We start from the raw sequence: 20,975 nt of genomic DNA on the forward strand, positions 1-20,975 counted from the left end.
TCGGCCACCGTACCTGTGTCAGTCTGACTAAATAATATTTCATTCCTGAAACTTTTAAGATGAAAGATGTTGCCATGGTGTCAGCAATCGCTGTCATAATAATAAACAGCAGACAATAAAGCAGTGATTCTGCTACGGTTGTACCAAAGAGCTAATGTACAGCTGGGTTTAAATGACAGCATCCTCAGAGAGATGGCTTTAATAACACCCTAACCACTACAGAGGCTCGCACAGACGTCATGCTGGCAGCGTGGGAAGATGCCAGAAAGTGCTGAGCAGGAAGGATACTTTTTCCCAATTTGAGGCCTTCGGGGAGTAAACGGAGGAGTGGACGGCATCATCAGTTGGAGCAGGAGATGCATTAACTGAAGGGAAACACCCTGAATACTGTGGCATTTAAAACACATAAAACCACCGAGTTACACATTTGTGTTGGCCTGCCAATTTGTGGCTTCCTTTGGTCACATGGTCCACTGCTTTTTTCTTTTTAGATAGAAGAGGTAGTGTATAAATGAAATGAGAAACGGCTGGCAGCCGAGATAATTGGGGAACTATTCAAACCCTCATAAGATTTTTCTCACATCACAGAAAACAGAGAGAAATGTCTGCTGTCAATCAGACATCCAACCTATTAATAGAAACAGGAATAACTATTAATCATGAGCTGACCTCTTTGGTGACAAATTGTAGGATGGAAAAAAATAGGCCTTGGATAAACAGTCATTTTTTCCCCCATAGACAATATTTACCTCCCAGTAATGGAAAGCTCATTCATCCTCTTGCTTCTGGCAGTGGAGGGGAGCCTCCATGTTTACTAAACTCCCCTGAGTGTCAATTGACTCTTCACACACTTAAACACTCGCTCTGTGTCTGCGGGAGAATGGGAAACAGACACCGGCATCTCCGTGGATACTGTAGGTATGTGTGGGGCACAGTAACCTGGCTTTGTTTGGTATTGGTGGGGGCCTGTTGACTCAGCAGGTGTTCTAATTACAAGCTCTCTGCAGCCCCCCTCCTTCACCTAAAAGGGAATAACCTACACGCCTTCGTGGACTTTGATGTGGCCCAGATCCATCGCACATGTGGGCCATGAGCTCACTTAACGAACGCAGACGCTCTACAAATGATCCGCCGCAGCGTGGTGCTGCAATTTGATATCGGTATTTTCAGTAGGTGGTAAGACAGAGAGGGAGATTAGGAGGAGGAGAGGAGAGAAAAAAGTTTAAAGAAAGTTGGCATCCGAACGTTTCCCTCTCCTCTTCTGTGCAGCTGCCAGCTCTAACCAGTGGGATGTTTTATCTCGGCCCACAGTGTGCCCGGACGGCTTTTACGGTCTTGACTGTGGCCAGATGTGCAAGTGCAGGAACGGTGCCCGCTGCCACCACATCACAGGAGGCTGCCTCTGCACCGCCGGCTGGGCAGGACCACACTGCATTCTGGGTAATGGAAGCCACATCATTAAAACGGGGTGTGAGGGAGGCCCTTCACTGCAGCCCATCACGACATCCTCTCTTTAAAACACAACTAGGATGTGTTTGTGAACAATTATCTCTATAATGAGACACTGCCAATGACTTTTTTTTAGGGATGGGTAAGGGTGCCCTCAGGCTCACGTGGGTTTAATTGAGGTCTATTCTAGATAAATGCACCCACGTGTTTGTGTGCAGCGATCAACATTAGGCAGAGCATACCTCTTTAGCAGCTACCCAATCACTGCTCTCATGCTACAGCTTCATGCCGTTGTTTTAATGGATCCAGTGAAATGCCCACTAAAGTTCTAACTCTGTCATTCGGCACTTTTACTCAAGACTTTTCCTCTTGCCACAGCCGTTTTGTGGTCCTAACTACAAGAGCCAGAGTCAGCAGAAAGCCACTCGCATGACTTAATGATGCATCTCTGTCATTAGTGCACTTTTCCTCTCTCAGACTCCAAATGTCATCTTGGACTTTGATCATTAAGTTAACAGAGTGTGTAAAAAAGCCCCCCAAAATCTCCTTTAGCTTTCTGATCTCATATGCAGTGGTGAGAAGTACATTTACGCAAGTACTGAACCAAAGTATAATCTAAAAATAGTTGTACTTTACTTGAAATATAGTTTTTTTACTCCACTACATTTAAAAAATGAATAGGGTACTTGTAGTAGGTAATAGTTACCTTTTAAATAAATGACGTGGTTTGTTTTTATTTAATACATTAAGTATTTGATCTTTACTCCAGATTGAAAAACAACATCCAAAAATGTTTTTAGAATTTTATTTTTTACAATTTTACAGAAATGATTCTGCATTACTTTTGATACTTTGGTACATTTTTGCTGATAATTCTTCTGTACTTTTATCTAATTTGAACACAGTATTTTTTGACAGTGGTATTCATACATTCATTTGCAAACTAGCTTGTAACTAAAGCTGTAAAATAAACGTAGTTGAGTTAAAAGAAGAATATTTGCCTCTAAATGCAGGAGGGTGAAAATACACGGTATGTGCAGATACTCAGTTGAAGTACAAGTACCTTAATTGTCTACCTTAGTGCAGTACTGGAGTAAACGCTGAGTAAATGCCATGTTTGTCTTATTTGCTGCACTTCAAGTAAATAATGAGTGTGTGTTTGTGTGTGTAGAGTGTCCAGAGGGTACTTTTGGGGAGCGGTGCAGTCAGAGCTGTGAGTGTGAGCACGGGGCCAGGTGTGATCACGTCAGCGGGGGCTGCATCTGTGCGGTCGGCTGGACCGGAGTCCGCTGCCAACTGCGTGAGTATCATCAGCTGCTCATCCCTCAGCACGACACAGCATCTCAGAAATATGGCTAGCTGTCTTCTTAAAGGGCAATACGGTGTACTTTACCTGAGTATGTTAATGTTATTCTTCTTTACACTTCACCACATTTTAGGACCCATTTTTGTAAAATATTTATCTGACAGCTTTATTTAATTTACAGATTCAGATTAGCTAATACAAGTTATTATTATACTAGTGTGTGTGTGTGTGTGTGTGTGTGTGTGTAGCCTGTCCTGCAGGATACTACGGTGATCAATGCTCTGGTCAGTGTCTGTGTGGAAACGGAGGCTCCTGTGATAGCGTCAGTGGTCAGTGCTCCTGCCCCTCCGGCTGGAGAGGAGCTACCTGTGAGTCAGGTGAGTCCCACAGAGACCTTCTATGAATTATTATACTAAGGGACAAAAATATCCTAATCAGGGATCGATATACCCATCTTAGGAAATCCTTATTGTAACAAATTGGCTCCTACAAAAGCTCACACAAAAGTTGCCAGTAAATGAACCAAACTGAAAACTGTAGAGATGTGGCGACGTGGACTGTCCCCGGTATGAGGCATGATGACAATGAGAGGAAGAGCATGGTCTGCAGCTCTCTTAAATACAGGTGAGCCAGCTGCTACAGGTGATCCTCATCTGCTCTGATGAGTCTGGCCTTGACTCCACCTACATGCTTTCTGGAGCAGCAACACACACCAGTACCGAGTCTTCACAATATAATGAAAAAACTGACACTCTTTACTAAAGTAAAATGGTATTTTTAATCAGGAATCAAATCAAGACGGAGAATACAGATTACAACTGATTTAGTAAAAGGATCTGTTATGACAAAGTGACCAATAGGAATGGAGCATCTAAATGCATTTCGTTTTCAGCATTATTATTTGTATTTGTATAAATATATATTGTACTTGCCATGGTGGGTATGGACATGTGGATCTGTTGGTGTGTAATGTTAATGATTGAAAACAATACCTGAGAGAACAACACAACTTCAGTGCAACTTCCATCTGAGGTCTCCTCTCCCTCTCTCCTAGAGTGTGAGGAGGGGCGGTACGGAGAGGACTGCAGTCAGACCTGCAGCTGTGCGAGTGGAGGGAGGTGTGACAGAGAGACGGGCAGATGTGTGTGTCTGCCTGGATGGACAGGAGACCTCTGTCAGTCAGGTGACTTCCTAATCTGAGAATCACAGTATAAAAGAAAACCTGATTACTTTACATTACGTTTGGATTGCCTCAATTTCCAATGCAATCAGAATCAGAATTTAGTTTATTGCCAGGTACTTTTACACATACAAGGAATTGTATTTGGTGTCTGGTGGTGCGAGCATAAGAAAACAAGTTGTAAAGTAGGTCAAAAATATAAAGATAACAATTATTTTTCAGAAACTATTTAGCATTAAAAAATAAAATACTAATATTTACACCAAATGTAAACTTAAATATACAACGAACATTAAAAGCTAAGACACTTAGGACAATGAGTATATGGCAAACTACAGTGAATTGTATTTTAAAGGATGCAAACAAGACATGTCAAGTGTATTATGTAGGACAACAGAACAATGTATCCTTAGAAAAGAAGAAACCAAGATGTTTAGGATCAAATAAGTGTAAAGAAATAATAATAATAGTAAATACAATCTTAAATTATAGGCTGGATTTACAGAAAAGTACAAATTATGTTCAGTTTAGTTTCACCTCACAAGAAAGAAACGAGCATAAATGACATCCACCATTAATGTATTTATCTGTATTTTTAAATGTTTTGTACATTGTAATCCTGCTAATAATCCTCATTTCTAAAAACGTAAGGGTGATATGATTACGTCTTCTTAATGTGACTTTAGGGGAGACAGTCCTCTTCATTTTGGCTCCTGATTACTTAATCCTGTTACATGTAATCTGTTAACCCCCAAGCCTGATTACTGCAGGCAGTTGTTATGAAGCATTTTCTTACACTTTCTATTGAGCAGCACACAGAGTATGAGATATAATATGCTTTAAAGTCAACCTGCAACCCAGAGATTTCTACTCTGCTGCATTTGTTAACATTTCTGAACAATGTTTGCATAAGCCTTGGATAAATAAGCATAGAAAAGTCAAGTTTAGAAAATAAGTGTTGCTCTCAGATGTTGTATGCTGATTGTGTGTGTTCTGTCTGAAGCCTGTTCTGAGGGATTCTTTGGAGAGCGCTGTGAGCAGAGGTGCGACTGTGTCGATAGTTCCAGTTGCCATCATGTGATGGGCCGCTGTGATTGCAAGCCAGGCTGGAGGGGAGCCAGGTGTGACAAACGTGAGTGTGTAAAGCACAGAGGAAGTTGCGACGGAAATTCAAGTGGCCTGCTTTGAACACGACTGATGTTTGTCCACTCTCAGACTGCCTTCCGGGGTCCTACGGTGCTTCCTGTGCCCAGCAGTGTCAATGCCAGGCCGGGGTGTCCTGTCACCATGAGACGGGGAGCTGCGGGTGTCCAGCCGGACTCACGGGGCCCGGCTGTGAGAAACGTAAGAATGGAAAGGAACTCTATCTTGGCAAAAATAATAAGATCTGTTGCGATTGTGAAAGGCAATTCTTTACATCTTTGGAAATGTGGTGTAGCAACTAAACTTCCCCTAAGTAAAGGATAATGTGCAGCGAGGAGCTCATCAATGAAAAAGGAACACACTCTGCTTCGTGTCAGGACCCTGCTCACCCTGTTGGTGTTCTCCTTTCATTAATGACCACCTCTCTGCACATTAACCTTGCTTATTACCCGGCTACTAAATAAACCACCGACTTGATTCACAATATTGATTCAAAAGGATTTCATTGATTGTATTGCTTCCTCTAAGTTAAGAAAGTTCTGTTCCACTGCGTACCAACGTCTAGAACTGGTAACGTAACTTAAAATGACGGCAGCACTGATCCAGATTTTCCATAACCGTCCAAGTCTGTACTCCTTAGCAATGGTCTATTAGCGAAAGTCAACAACTTCTGGAATGTCCAAATTGACCAATCAGAACGACAAGAACAAACCCTTTATCGTCCCACAGAGGGGAAATGTACATTCTGCATTTGTACCCATCCTAGTGTTTTGAGCAGTGGGCTGCCTGGGGAGCAGTGTAGGGAATGGTGCCTTGCTCGTGGATACCTTGGTAGGACTTGAACCGGTGACCTTCTGTTTCCCAAGCCAAGTCCATATGGAAAAACAAATCGAATAATCAACAAAGTCATCTAAAAATTGGTCTAGTCAGCTCACCCTCTTTGTTATTAAACCATGGCATACAACAGGTGGTGACAATTGTCGGTGGGGATAACCAAATAAAAAAACCCATAAAGATAGTAATAGAAATAATAAACACAAGTATCTTGGCTCCTACATGTGGTATCTAGCCAGTGTCCCCTGTGTGTATATCTGGTTATTGAGAAAGCCTCGACACATGGCTAATGTCACTGTCACGCATTTACAGTGGTATGCAAAAGTTTGGGCACCCCTCTGAGATTTCATGACAATTTGCTTTTCCTTTATAATAGAAGATCACAGCAACAACATTTGTTTTCCTACAAAGATGTAGACGTTTTAGTGTTTTCCAGACCAAAATTCTTAGGGTAGCATTACATAGTTTTATTATAATAAAATAAAATGCAAAAAATGGGATGTGCAAAAGTTTGGGCACCCTTATAAATAGCATTCATTTCAACACCTGTACGGATTTATAGCTGACAGGTTGCTGCACAAAATTGCTTTGATTAGCTCATTAGACCTTCAATTACAAAGACAGGTGGAACCAATCATGAAAAAGGCTATTTAACATAGGTAATAGCTGGCTGTGCCTGGCCTAGGTTCTTTCTTAGGGAGTGGCAAGATGGGGACCTCAAAACAACTCTCCACTGACCTGAAAGCTAAGATAATCCAACATTATAAATTAGGAGAAGGGTACAAAAAATTATCTGACAGGTTTAAACTGTCTGTCTCCACAGTCAGAAACGTAGTTGTGAAATGGAAGGCCACAGGAACAGTCCGTGTGAAGGAAAGATGTGGTAGGCCGACAAAAATAGGGGAAAGGCACAGGCGAAGGATGGTGAAAATGGTCACAGAGAAGCCACAGACCACCTCCAGAGAACTACAACAACATCTGGCTGCTGATGGTGTAGTTGTTCACCGTTCCACAATCCAGCGTACTTTGCACCAGGAAGAGCTCATTGGAAGGGTGATGTGCAAAAAGCCTTTCCTGAGTGTTAATCACAAGAAGAGTCGCATGAGGTATGCAAAAGCACATCTGGACAAGCCAGAAGCATTTTGGAACAAAATACTGTGGTCAGATGAGACCAAGATTGAGTTATTTGGTCATAACATGAACAGGTATGCATGGCGAAAAAAACACACTGCATTCAATGAAAAGAACTTGTTGCCCACTGTAAAATTTGGTGGAGGATCTATCATGTTATGGGGCTGTGTGGCTAGCACAGGTACTGGAAAACTTGTTAAAGTTGAGGGCCACATGAATTCCTTACAGTACCAGGAGATTCTTGACAAGAATGTTCTAGAGTCAGTCACAAAGTTGAAGCTACGCCGGGGTTGGATTTTTCAGCAGGACAATGATCCTAAGCACCGATCAAAATCCACCAAGGAATTCATGCAGAAGCACAGGTACAATGTTCTGGAATGGCCATCCCAGTCCCCAGACCTTAACATCATTGAAAATGTATGGATTTATTTGAAGAAGGCTGTCCATGCACGGAGGCCAAGAAACCTGACTGAACTGGAGACGTTTTGTGTGGAAGAATGGGCCAAAATACCACCTGCCAGGCTTAAGGGACTTGTCTGTGGCTACAGGAGGCGTCTACAGGCCGTTATTGCAGCAAAAGGAGGCAATACTAAATATTAATGGAATTATTTCTTAGGGGTGCCCAAATTTATGCACATGCCTATTTTTGTTTGAATGCACATAAACATGTTTCTGTTTGACCAATAAAAGTTATTTCACTACTGAGATGTTTCTGTTACCATAAGGTATAACATATGTTAAAATGAAGTTGCTGCTTCAAAAGCTCAGCAAGTGACAAACTGATGCAGTGGTTTTCCTAAGGGGTGCCCAAACTTTTGCATACCACTGTAAAAGCTGACATATGCGCCCTGCTGATAGACACACTGTCACACCGCCGCACAGCACTCCCATCAGGACGGAGGGGCATCATGGGAGTGGAGTGATCAACAAGAATCATTCTGTTAATACTGATTAAAATGTCTTCCTCCTGGGAAAGATTACCATTTATTCCATTCCAGGAAATGCACTCCACACCGGCACTAAAGCCTCACTGTCACAGGGCTTTATGCTAATGTTTCATTCTGTAGACTGTACCCTTATACAAGCAGCTTCACTACTCAACACTCCTTCTACCTCCCCCCTCCTCACCACCTCAGCTCCCTTCCTCTCCTCACACACTCCCCAGACATCTGATAAATGTTACACACCAGTTGCCAAGTAAAACAGAAGGCATTGTTTTTGTCTCCTCGGCGGCGGATAAGGGCCTTTGGAAGGCAGACATGCATAATGACAGCCCCGTAATTGCCTCTTTAGTCTGGAGTCCTTTTTCTTATCTGTCCCCCGCGCTGCCTGCTGCTGCTGCCTGACTGAGTGCCGCGGTCTCACCCCAAAACATGTTCAGTTCACAGATTCATCTTGTTGGCTATGACTGATTGTGTGTGGACTCCATTCGTTATAAGCGTTTACGTGTGTATGCAGAGAGGGTGTGTGAAAGAATGTCCCTCTGCGTCCGTCGGGGTTTGGACACTAGGGAAAGTTTTTGGATTTAGTTACCAGTCACTCCGTTATCCAAGGGAGAAAACATAAATAGGGTTTGTTTTTGTCTTTTTTATTTAGATCCCGAGCAGGGAATATAAATTGGATATCCCATGATTATTTAGTACATTTAGATTGGCGCACTCAGTTGGGAACTAGTCAGTCTTAAGTCTTTAATCCCAAGAGAGCTGAGACAACAAAATGCAGTTAGCATCAAACCAAAAGTGCAAAACAAGCAGTGAAGTGCAATGTAATGTATATGTGGAATTGTATCGTATCATATACTGTATGCTAACATATGCTAACGTAGGGTATTGTGTGCATCGTACTTAATTGTACTGTACTGTTCTGTACTGTATCCTAACCCTATCATGTGTACAGTATATACTATCGATTTGTATCTTATCACATCTGCTATCTATTATTTTTGGCCCAGAAAAATTCAAAGACCATTTTCCGTGTACCATATACACTTAGATTGCAGTTTTATTCGACCACTCCTTTCTAAGTAACTCCATCTGTTGTATTATGTAACAGACAGGATTTCTGCATGTGTCTTCTCAGCCTGTCCTGCTGGCATGTTCGGGATGAACTGCAGCCAGATGTGCCGGTGTTCAGGAGACCAGGAGCAGTGCCATCCTGTGACGGGGAAGTGCAGCTGCCTACCCGGATACTACGGGGCACGCTGCGAAATACGTAAGAACCCTGATGATTTCCTGCTGTTAGAGTATGAGGCATGTGCCAATATGCATTTAGTTAAATCGGAAATGTGGGAGATGGTATATATTGCAAGGAAATAACACAAAGTCCACTTAAAATTCTTATTTACTGATATATTGCACCTTTTTTATAAGAGTAATTTGTTTCTTGTTTGTATTTCGTGTAAATATGTTTTATTTTTACAACTTAATTCATCTCAGTGTGTTTAATATGAACCGATATACACCAAAGCAAACAACTTGTATTTGTAAACCTACTTTTTATCGGCTAGTTCTCATAGAAAATCTCATTAAGATGACCTTGCCCTCCCTGTTTTGTCTCCAGGGTGTCGAGCAGGTACTTTTGGGCCTAACTGTAAGTCCAGATGCAGCTGCACCAATGGTGGTCGCTGTGACTTCAGGACTGGGACTTGCTACTGCCCTGCTGGCTTCATTGGGGCTGACTGCAGCTTACGTGAGTGAAGAAATCTTGCACCTGTTTGCGCTCCAGCAAGAAAACCAGAGCCTTTCGGCACCCTTTTATTATCATTGCAATGCTCGTTTGGCCTGTGGTGTTGCAACTGCTCATGCAAACAACTTCAAACACAGCACTGAGCTTCCTTCGGTCATAAGAAATACACATAGAGTCGTGTCTAATGCCCGGATCACGGACTCACAAGCACCAGTGTAGTAGACTCTAGTCCAGCAGTGGCTCAGTCAGTAGGGGCTTGGACTGGGAATCGTAGGGTCGCCGGTTCAAGTCCCCGAACAGACTTGAAATATGGAAAGTGGACTGCTACTTGGAGAGGTCCCAGTGCACCCTGCTGTGGTGCCCTTGAGCAAGGCACCAGAGATCTCCAATCCCCCCTCCCCATTGCTCCCCGGGCGCTGCACGTTAGCTGCCCACTGCTGCTAGTACTAGGATGGGTTAAATGCAGAGGACCAATTTCACTGTGTGTGCTCTGCTGTGTGCATGTATGTGACAATAAAGAGGGTTTCATCCTCCGATTCTTCTCTGGTTCACAGCAAAAAACACACAAATCCAGCTATCAAAAATTGGTGCTAAACACTTAGCTGGTGTGTTGAAACTCAAATAGAATTCACTTGCTTTGACACCAGCACTACAGTTATGAAGTAGAGCATGGCTTTATTGAGTGGAGGTATTTTATTTTTTGTATTTTTGAGGGCACGTTATAAGTTAATTTGGCAGAAAAGTTAACTATCTAAGTTGAAATGAAGTAGAGTAGAGTAGATCCACCCATGCTCATTGACCCCAGGGTTAGGGTTAGGGTTCATGTTAGGGTTAGCATCACCATAATAACAATATTTATCGAGCCAATTATTTGACTTGAGTGATCCATGATTCATGAAACTGTATTGTATTTTATCCAGCAATCAGGAGCTAAAGTGAACAGCAGTCAATGAGGTACGGCCTGAAGTAGTCCCACTGTTTAATCAAACAATTGATCATTTCTCCTTCCCATTGCTGTCTTCTTTAGGATTGGAGTTAATGCTTAAGGAGTGTTAGTCATCTCAGCCTTCTTGTAAACAATCTGATCAAACATGACCGAGGAAACCAACTGGAGATACTTATCTTAAGAAGTTTTGTGTGATTGAATACTTTTTTATTTCCACAGGCTGTCCGAGTGGGTATTATGGGAAGGACTGTGCTAAGCTGTGCTCCTGTGGGGAAGGAGGGGAGTGCCACCCAGCTACTGGAAGGTGTAGCTGTGCCCCTGGTAGGATGGGACAGTCCTGCCAACAAGGTAACGCCATGATGACACACCAGTCCTAGTATTGACCTTTTTATCATGAACTTTATTACTGAAAGAGTTTGGAGGCAAGAATAAATCATTGTTCAGCGAATTACAAAAGAATCTGTTGTAAAACTTTGAGTAAAACTTGTAAAAGAAATATCAAACTTTAGCCTTTTATCGTTTGCCCTTCTCTTCAGAGAGCCTGCCATGCATCAGTGGGACTGGCTGGCCCTAATGAGCTCTCAGAAATAGTAGGCCCTAACTAGAAAGTGAGAAGCAACCACTGAAACAAGGGAGCATTTTTTAACATTTTACAGTGTATATTTAAGTAACAAATTCTCCACTTCCGCCGTGTGAGGCCGAGATGATAACAGGGCAGTTTTCCCGGGGAGACGGACTCAGCGTTTCGTAATCTCTCCCCTTTATCAGCAATTGAGCTGGATTGCAAAGCGGGGATTTCCATCAATGCTTTCACTAAATGTTCTCTTCTTCAGCGTCCTGCATGTACTTGGACATACCTCCTCTTATGTTCCTCTTGTTGAATGTTTACAGAGACCTATAAGTAGCTCCTTTTCTCTGTTCCGTATCGCTGGATCTGGCAAGGAAGCAAATAAATAAACAGGAAAATCAAAGACGGCTTGCTTATTGTTTTCCCAATCGAAATTACCCGGAGAAACATGATTATTCTTTTATATCAGTGCCAAATGAGACCACTTTGCCATCTCTTTAATGAACTGTTGCTTAAATAAACATGACTGTGGTTAGTGCAATCCTGTATATAAGTGTGTGTGTGTGTGTGTGTGTGTGAGCGTGAGCGTGCTTGTGAGCGTGCATGTCTGAGTGTGTGTAAGTTCTGGTCTTTTCCTGATATTTTCTGAATGTGTTTACAGCATGTCCCAGGGGGCGCTATGGCCTGCAGTGCAGGAACACATGCGGCTGTCAGAACGGGGGTCTGTGTGATCCCATCGACGGGTCTTGTAAATGTGGACTTGGCTGGACCGGAGGGCGCTGTGACTCTGGTACGACTTCATACCCTCAACAGAGAACAATCACCACTGTTCATGGGACATCGGAAATTAAAAAACAAGAACAAACAACAAAACTGGAAGAGAACAACTTTTCTAAACATTGGAACTTTTCTAGACTATTAGATGATTTTTAACACACTTCTATCCCCCCCCTTTTTCCTGCGTTTCTTTTCAGTTTGACTAATAAATGGTAACGATAGAGTGCTAACGGGACGCTCTCAGCAAGATGATCTTAAGAAATGAGACAACTATAATGGTTTTGAAGCGTAATCGCATCCATGCAAAATAAAAATAGTTTAAGTTTCATCCTATAATTCAACTACACATGACTTCAGGCAGCCACTGCTCAGCTAAAGGCGTCTAATTTTGCACGTAGTGACGTTTGGTAGAGTCATTTAGACATTTGTTAGCATATGCATCCCTTTTTACCATATGCTAAATAGTGCACTTTTAAGATTGGGGTATTAACTCATGTATTTTAGAACAAAACACTCTTAAAGCTTCTTGAGGGATCTAACCAAAAACTCATCCAAAAAAACATTGACTTTGGAAAATGTGCAGAAATGCTAACTCATTTCAGGGTTGAAGGACTCATTCCTGCACAAGTCTGTTGACAATCAGCCAGTTCAACCATTATATCAGAGTTAGGGAACTTCTGTCTGTATATGGACCGTATTTGCAATGTAATCCCACGGAAACATTTCTTCTGAATCTTCATGTTGCATTCCGTTCCTTCATAACTGCAGCTAAGTGTTAATGCGTATATTGTGTGTTTGTGTGTCTGTCTGTCTGTGTGTGTGTGCGTGCGTGCGTGTGCAGCCTGTCCACAGGGAAAATATGGGTTTGATTGTGCACAAGACTGTCCATGCCTCAACAACGGGACCTGCGACCGCTTCACCGGCACCTGCGGCTGTACTGCTGGATACTACGGCCACTCCTGTCAACACAGTATGCACACACTCACTCATAATACAAAGAGAAACTTGGTGATAGGGTTACCAGGGGCCTCACTGACACCTCTGTAAAAGCGCTCCTAGTAAAATACGTGTCTGTGACATGAAAGAATACTACATAATAACCATATGCTGAAAGTATCCTTAAACTGAATCAATGTCTTTCTCTCAGGTTGTCCATCTGGGTTCTTTGGCGTGAAATGTGCGCGAACATGTGACTGTAAAGCCGGGCGGACATGTGATCATGTGACAGGCAAATGTGTGTGTCCACCAGGATACCATGGCTCACAATGTGAAAGGAGTGAGTATCAAAAGCTAAGCATCCACACATTTAAAAAGAGCAGTATGTGTCAAAAGTCATTTCAAATTCAATTGATATCCTTTTTATAGAACAAAACTAATGTTAATTTACAAATAAGATATCTAATGATTATTGAAACAACACAGAACATTAATAAGTGTGTGGATATTATTAAAAAACATCTGGGTGCACAGCTGCAATAAGACAGATATGAGCATTCATGAATAAGAGATACAAAAAACCAAGGCAGTGTGAGTGTGTCCTGGCAGGCAGACAGACAGGCGAGCAGGTAGGTGGGCAGACATGCCGCCTGGTTATTTGATGAGAGACAGGTGTTTCCCCACTGCCTAATGCGTTCCTGTTACATCCGTGGGCCCTCCTGCCTGCTGCCGGGCTCCCAGCCGCAGTGTGAGCGCCTAAATGGCCACTTCAGTCCCAGCAGGAGATACGACTGAACGTTGCAGAGCAGCTGTAAGGCAGCAACGGGCTCCACAGACGGGCTCTTATCTCTGTGTGTGTGAGAGAAAAAGGATCTGGTTCTTGGTACACACTTGCATTTTTTTGTGTTTGTTTGTGCTAGTGTATATTAATGTGACTCTGCAGAGTCCCATGCATGTAGCCTTGCATTTACACATGTAACAGACTTAATGGAGATAAAAAAGTGGGATTATTATGCTCATAATCACATTTTAAAGGTCTATATATTACTTAATTGTTCAGTTTATTGATAAACCCCTTTATGGCTAAAACTAGAAGTAGATTTTAGTGCAAGGCAAACCTTTTCCTAGCAAAAAAATTAAGTAAGTCCACCAATTTGCCATTTTCTTGTAGGAGAAGGTGATGCAATTTGCATGAACGTGCTCATAACTAAAGTAGTATAACCATACATCTGTTTTCAGGGTGTGAGTCTGGCAGGTTTGGATTGAGCTGTGGAGAGTCATGTGACTGTGCTGCTGAGGCCCCATGTGACCCATCGACAGGGCGGTGCATCTGTCCCCCAGGAAAGACGGGACAGAGATGTGAAAAGGGTAGATCTCATTACGCTTTTAATCATCTCAAAATGTTTCTGTGATCCTTTACACCACTTTTCTTAAATTCTCCCTCCCTTCCAGATTGTGGTGGAGACAGGTTCGGCCCTGACTGCTCTCTGCCCTGTCAGTGTTCCCAAAGGGCCCGCTGTGAGGGGCTGAGTGGGCGGTGCCTGTGCCCGCTCACCTGGCTGGGCCCCACCTGTACTGAAGGTATAAACACATGACACACTTTTGTTATAGTTTTTCAGTTTGATTTGATTTGTATAATATGCTTTTAATTTGATGTAAATCACTTTGAATTGACTTTGGGTTTAAATATGTACTACAGAATATAAATATATGTACTTAACACAAACACACACACACACACACACACACACACACACACACACACACACACACACACACACACACACACACACACACACACACACACACACACACACACACACACACACACACACACACACAGGTCACGGGTTGTAAAGCTGAACCAGCTTTGGTGAAATAGTGTGTCATGAAGTGTGAGTGGCTGAGCCCCATCACTCTGTGTGTCAGCCTGTCTCCCCCAATAGCGGCTCCTGTCTCCTGACAGTTATTTTAATCGGCGCCCAGCACGCAGTCGGGCTCAGGGCTGTCTTCGTTTTACCTCCTCAAAGCCAAGCACACGGGAGACTACGTACCAGTTACTTCTCCTCCACAAACCCCAGAACATTTGCTTTTCATTTTCAAATAGTGCTGATGTCTTCTTGCTTCTTTTTTCCCCCCTCTTCTTCTTTTCAGCGCTGCTACAACAAACCCCGGCACCCTTGAACTTTTCAGTGTCCCAGAGAAAGAGAAGAGCGGGCAGCAAAACCACATAACCAAAGCAGAGGTGCAGACTCCTGAGTGGACGTTCAGAAGCAGGGCTCGGCTCTGTGAGGCATTGCTCAGATCATCTTGGTAAAGGTGATGTTAGTTATGGTTTTGTGAAACTGGTACTCAGCTGTCAGAGACTGGCACTCCATCACTGAGCCTGGAGCTTGGACCTGGCATGTGAGGGGGCCCTCAGAGGACCCTCTACCTACCCCAGACTGTCTACGATTCAAACACAGACTTCATAGCAATAACCCACAAATACCTTCATCACATTTGTGAGTATTGCTGATGGAAAGCGGTTCATTTGCTTCCCCAGTTTTACATTTAATCACCTGTTAAGGTTTCTTTCTTACGGGCATTTTGTACAATACATGTAACTGAGACATTCTTGTCACTGGAGAACTTTTACAACCTACATTTGTTATTTTTTTATGTGGCCACAAAAAGGTGGATGGTCAGCAGAACAGAAGTATATTTCTGGAGAAAATTGAAATGCCTCTAAAACAGATTTAGAAAAGTATGTGTGAGATATATACACATACAGGGAGTAAAGTTGAGCTGAAATGTTCCAATAACGGAGCCATAAATAATGAAGCAGGGGGTGTTGCATATTGAAAATGACTCCCAGACAAATTCTAGGATATAAAAATGTACTTGTCTTTAAATTATAATTCATTTCTGATTTGTTTTCTTCACTCAAAGTTCAAATACCTTGTTAAATGACCTCCCTTTTCTCCAGAAACCCAGAATCTATTCATATAAAAACATGCAAAGGAAAGTGTTTGCACCCTCATCAAGTGTAATATAACTTATTCTATGTCTTAATTTCACACATTTCTTTGTAAAACTGCATCTTTTCCCCAAAAAGTATAACCCTGTTGTTGTTGAAGTAATGTGGTATAAGAGTAAGTCGATTTGACCAGTGTGGAGACTAAAGTTATTTGAAGGCAAAAAAAAGGAGAATCATAAACCACTTCATCAGGTTTATAACTCAGGTCTCTCTGCCTTCAGTTAAAGACAAATAAACCTTCCAGCACACAAAACATTTCCTCCATTTGTTTCTGGAGAGTGGAAAACAAACCAGTTGGCTGTCGGCTGAACCCTTTTACTTCCTGTCACCTGCTTCTTGTGGCCAATCAGAGAGGAGCTCTGGAATCAGGGCTGCTTTAACCCAGGTGGAATCAATCTCCCCTCGTTAGGACCTCAACGTTGGTCAATTGTACCTCAACAAAGGATATTTATCATATGGGTCCTCTCAAGAGAAATAACCACAACTCAAATATGTTATTGTTTGTTGATAAAGAGGCAAAAATGAACTTATGTTGAACATTAAATCACTAAATACTTAAGGGGACGTGCACACAGTTAGAGGCAGGTCATTTAATTCCACCCAAAAAATCAAAGCATTACACGGTAATTTTTATAAGAACTTGGAAAAGAAGACCAACATTTACAAAGAAAAAGGACATAAGCAGGTCATGGGTTTGTTGGTTTAGAGATTATACTAAACAAATGTTATTATTTAAAGAAAAGACCCCTTAACTTATTGTCATTGTCACTACACCTTTTACAAAAGCCCTTTAAGATATCCATAAGTTACATCTCATGGCTCATGGTATCTGAATGAACATAATCCATTTACCAGCAGCGTCAGAAACACTCTCCAGTTATCAGCATTGATCGTGGGTTTTCTTATTGCAGTGTGGCGTGCTGGTCGCAAAATACTGCAGGGAAAACTTGCAGACATTGCACTTCTTTCAGATCTGTGTTTATTGAGTCAGCAGCTGATACAGAGTTTTGGATTCTTATAGACAAGCATCAAATGTTGTTAATACTTCCAGTCACGTTTTTATGGTTGCACATTATTGAAAAGATCCATATCACCACTGCTACACTTGTGCATTTAAATAAGGGTGTTTCTTTTTTGTAAAAACTGTAATTGTATTCTATCTCAGGTCAGGTATATCAGTCATAACCTACTGTGCTCATTTCCTGTCAGTGGTGCTACACTATGACATTGTGTCTGTGTAAAATTGATAAACTCGAATTTTACTGTTATTATTTTCCTTGGTCTTTTTTCTTTATTGCGTCCATTTGTCTTTATCATCTGTGGAGAGTACCTAACACCCCCCCAAAAAACACCTGCTTTTAAACGTCTACTTTTGAATTGTGTGTTTTGAATGCAGTGTTGCATGGTATTGATTTCTGTGAGTGGGGTGGGAGGGTGTGGTGAGTATGGGCGTAAGGTGGAGAGAGGTTGCAGCTGTCAGAGAGAGCTGTGTGTGCGTGCGTGTGTGTGTGTGTGTGTGTGTGTGTGTGTGTGTGTGTGTGTGTGTGTGTGTGTGTGTGTGTGTGTGTGTGTGTGTGTGTGTGTGTGTGTGTGTGTGTGTGTGTGTGTGTGTGTGTGTGTGTGTGTGTGTGTGTGCGTGGATATGGATATGGATATGTCAGTGTGTGTTCCTACGCACGGCTACTACCAGGCATCTTTCATCAACCAGAGAAGGGTCAAGCATTAAGGCCTCCCTGACAGTAGTCTAAAGTGTGTGGGGGTGTGAGAGGCACCTGAGCAGGGTGTACTGGTGGTGTGTGTGTGTGTGTGTGTCAGAGTGACCGCGTGCTTTCCCCGAGGCATTTTTCAAGTGCGCTGGAGCATTTTCCCCGCTATCGGCCGAAGGGGGCCGGTAGAGGCAGGTGCCTGGACTGAACATGCTCCCAGCTTCCCCGGGGTGAGTGATGGGCGACCGGTCTCGCTACCAAAAGATGGAGCCCCCCCTACCCCAACACACCCACTCTCTCCGGTGTGGCTGATGGATGGGGGGCCGCTCCTGCTCGCCCTGTGTTGTGACAAGCAGCAGATGTTCTCCAATAATGTTTATCGGCCGGGCCTTCATCTTCAGATGACACACACCTGTTTCCAGTCAAACAGGCGCAGAGAGGCCATCCATCCAGCGAGCGCTGGGTGGCCACCGCCCCGCCGATCAGACCTCCACATGTACGTGCCACGAAGAAGAGCTGGCATGACAATGTGTATCTTAATGGTAAGATCAGGAAGTAGTTGTGGTGGAAGCCAAACTGTGGCTATGGTGGAATCTAAAAAAAAAATAGGGTTAGGGTTTGGGGTTATTCTATGTATTTTCCTAACCACTTTTCCTTAACCTCAAGGAAAAAATAGTAAGATCTGAAGTATGATCCATCGGGACTTAGGAAAAGATAACTGTGGTGCTAAAAGAATCTGACTGCACTGACATAATAATGACTCCAAAAGCTGTGGAAGAGCATCTAGATTCTTCATCCCATGCATCATTTTGGTGTTATAATCATGTCTTTATAATTATTGACAGTGAAAATGATATGATTTTTTTAACCTAGGTTTGACAAGCCCAACCTGCAAAGGAAATACACTGCCCGGCCCAAAAAAAAAAAGGTCACAAGCCTGTGGGGGGCAGTGCTTTGATCTGGGGTTGCTGCAGTTGGTCTGGTCTAGGTTCAGCAATGTGCCCAAAGAATGAGGTCAGCTGACTCCCTGAATATACTGAATGACCAGGTTATTCCATCAGTGGATTTCTTCTTCCCTGATGGCAGGGGCATGTTCCATCGGGCTCAAATTGTGAAAGTGTGGTTCAGGGAGCATGAGACACCATTTTCAAACATGGATTGGCCACCACAGAGTCCAGACCTGAACCCGATTGTGAATCTTTGGGATGTGCTGGAGAAGACTTTGCGCAGTGGTCCGAGTCTCCCGTCATCAATACAAGATGTTGGAGAAAAGGGTCAGAAATAAATGTTGTGACGTTGCAGAAGCTCGTGGAGACGATGCCACAGCGAATGCGTGCCGTAATCAAAGCTAAAGGCGGTCCAACGAATATTAGAGTGGGTGACCTTTTTTAGCTAGGAGGTGATGGGCAGGGATTTTGCAACCATGCCAACCCGCCAACGAATAGGTGTTAAGGGTTGAAACACCCGATGAACGTTGGACACCACCAGGCAGCATAATGTTCTGGCCAAGGCCGCACTCACCAAACAGATAATCTGTTGAGGTGAGAAGAAGGTCGGTATCTTCAGATGTATTTTCATGTCATTTAATAAAATAAACAAAGGAAAGGGAAAGGAGGGCTCGCACTCTCCCTCCACTCATATTACTCGGCATGAATCCAAATTAATAGTCTGATTGTATGAAACTGTTTGAATAAGTATTATATATTTGATCCGTATCTCACGATCTGTTGTTCTCGTGAGCGGCCGAATGAAACGTTGCGGCCCCAAGGCATTGTGGGACAGCATTTTCTCCTTTCCTTTAGTCAAGGATGGTCCAGTGAATCCTAAACTAAAAGAGATAATAAAGGACGCACTGAAGCTCTCTTCCTATCCTTTAGAGAATTCAAACATCTCTTATCATGGCTGCTACTTAAGTACTTCAGGTCCTGTCACCTTGTTAGGAAACTTCCTGGGAACCGTATGTGCACCCTTTGCATGGCCCTTTGCTTGATTTGAGATGCTCATAGGGAAAGAAGCTGATCCAGACATCATTTGCTTTACTCAAAATGATCTCAGCACTTTAAAAGGCACTTTTGTTTTATTACAGGCGCTTGAACAAAGATGCTCTTTGTGCAAAAAAAGGCTTTTGGAAGGAAAAAAGGCCGACTGTTGTTGCATGCTGGCTCATCAGCAGCGAGGGATGGAGGGAGAGAAGGGTGAAGCAAACTGCAGATGTAATAGCCCGTAAAAGGTAAGATCGCATCATGGGTACTTTTTCGCCGTAATTAAGCATAAGCCACTCTTTGCAAAGGGAGATTATATCACTTAACTGCTGCAGTTTGCAGTCCCAGAGATAACTACTGCCCCTCTGCGTTGAACCAGATCTCCCAGAAGGCCACGGTGTTTTGAACTCCAGCTGACGAAGCTGTCGGCTCAGATAAAAGAATGAGGGAGGGGGGAATTCACTTCGGCACGTCCTGCACCATTTGTTAGGTTGTTGGCTGGAAAAATAAATGTTAAATGTCGAGGCTGCAAAAAGATGCGTATCGGGGAACTCTCCCACACTCAATCTGTGTGAAGACATCCTGTGTTTGAACGCATCATAATGTGTATGGTGAAGTTAAGTGGGTGCAATGAGAGCATTCACCACTGGATGGCGCTTAACATGTGGACAAACCAGCAGAACAGAACCCTGATTCAAGTGAGTGCACATGAATACATGACTGGTATAATAAAATGAGCATCACAGAGTTCATTTAATCAGATTGGCTGATACTGAAGCGTGCATTTTAAGTTAAAATTCCTCCAAAATCCTCGCTACTTTCTGATCCACCCTATGAGCAAAGAATGATTTCACCAACAGACTCCAAGACGTTGCTGCCACCACGCCTGTCCTGATTAGACCCGTCATATTAAAACCGTGTGCCCCCGCCGCTCTGTCCTGGTCTGCGCTGAGTGTCCATCAATAACGCTAATGACCCGTAGCCTGCAGGGGGAAAAATAAACACAGGAATGAAACCACAACTTAAAACTCTGCTGCTTTCGAACCGGCTGAGAGGGGGGGGAGACTGCACACACAGTGACACTGGAATGAAAAAAACTGACTTTTAGAGGTTTATAACTTCTCACTGTAGATTTAACATCTATATTACTTTGAATATGTCAATGTAAAAGTAAATAAGACCCCACTTATACAGTGTTAGCTGTAATGAAGCCCGTCTATAGTGTTTTATTTGTCAGATAGTTAAATATTTTATGTTTTCACTCTTTTAGTTCTGTTTTATCTTTTGAGATTTTTAAATTGTTACATTTCTAA

General features: G+C 42.8%; 1 protein-coding gene across 1 annotated transcript in view; it reads left to right on the forward strand.

The window, feature by feature from the left end:
* megf6 (multiple EGF like domains 6) overlaps positions 1–17,242 on the forward strand; it is a 75,476-nt gene extending 58,234 nt beyond the window's left edge. The window contains exons 22-36 of the mRNA XM_063907371.1: positions 1,312–1,440; positions 2,621–2,749; positions 3,004–3,132; positions 3,810–3,938; positions 4,939–5,067; positions 5,151–5,279; positions 9,123–9,254; positions 9,603–9,731; positions 10,894–11,022; positions 11,904–12,032; positions 12,861–12,989; positions 13,167–13,295; positions 14,195–14,323; positions 14,408–14,536; positions 15,110–17,242. Coding sequence (XP_063763441.1) covers positions 1,312–1,440; positions 2,621–2,749; positions 3,004–3,132; positions 3,810–3,938; positions 4,939–5,067; positions 5,151–5,279; positions 9,123–9,254; positions 9,603–9,731; positions 10,894–11,022; positions 11,904–12,032; positions 12,861–12,989; positions 13,167–13,295; positions 14,195–14,323; positions 14,408–14,536; positions 15,110–15,189 — 1,889 coding nt within the window. The 3' untranslated portion in view covers positions 15,190–17,242. The remainder of the gene's footprint in view (positions 1–1,311; positions 1,441–2,620; positions 2,750–3,003; positions 3,133–3,809; positions 3,939–4,938; positions 5,068–5,150; positions 5,280–9,122; positions 9,255–9,602; positions 9,732–10,893; positions 11,023–11,903; positions 12,033–12,860; positions 12,990–13,166; positions 13,296–14,194; positions 14,324–14,407; positions 14,537–15,109) is intronic.
* The last annotated feature ends 3,733 nt before the right edge of the window (positions 17,243–20,975 follow it).

Source organism: Eleginops maclovinus, chromosome 18, assembly GCF_036324505.1.
Source record: "Eleginops maclovinus isolate JMC-PN-2008 ecotype Puerto Natales chromosome 18, JC_Emac_rtc_rv5, whole genome shotgun sequence".
Lineage (NCBI taxonomy): Eukaryota > Metazoa > Chordata > Actinopteri > Perciformes > Eleginopidae > Eleginops > Eleginops maclovinus.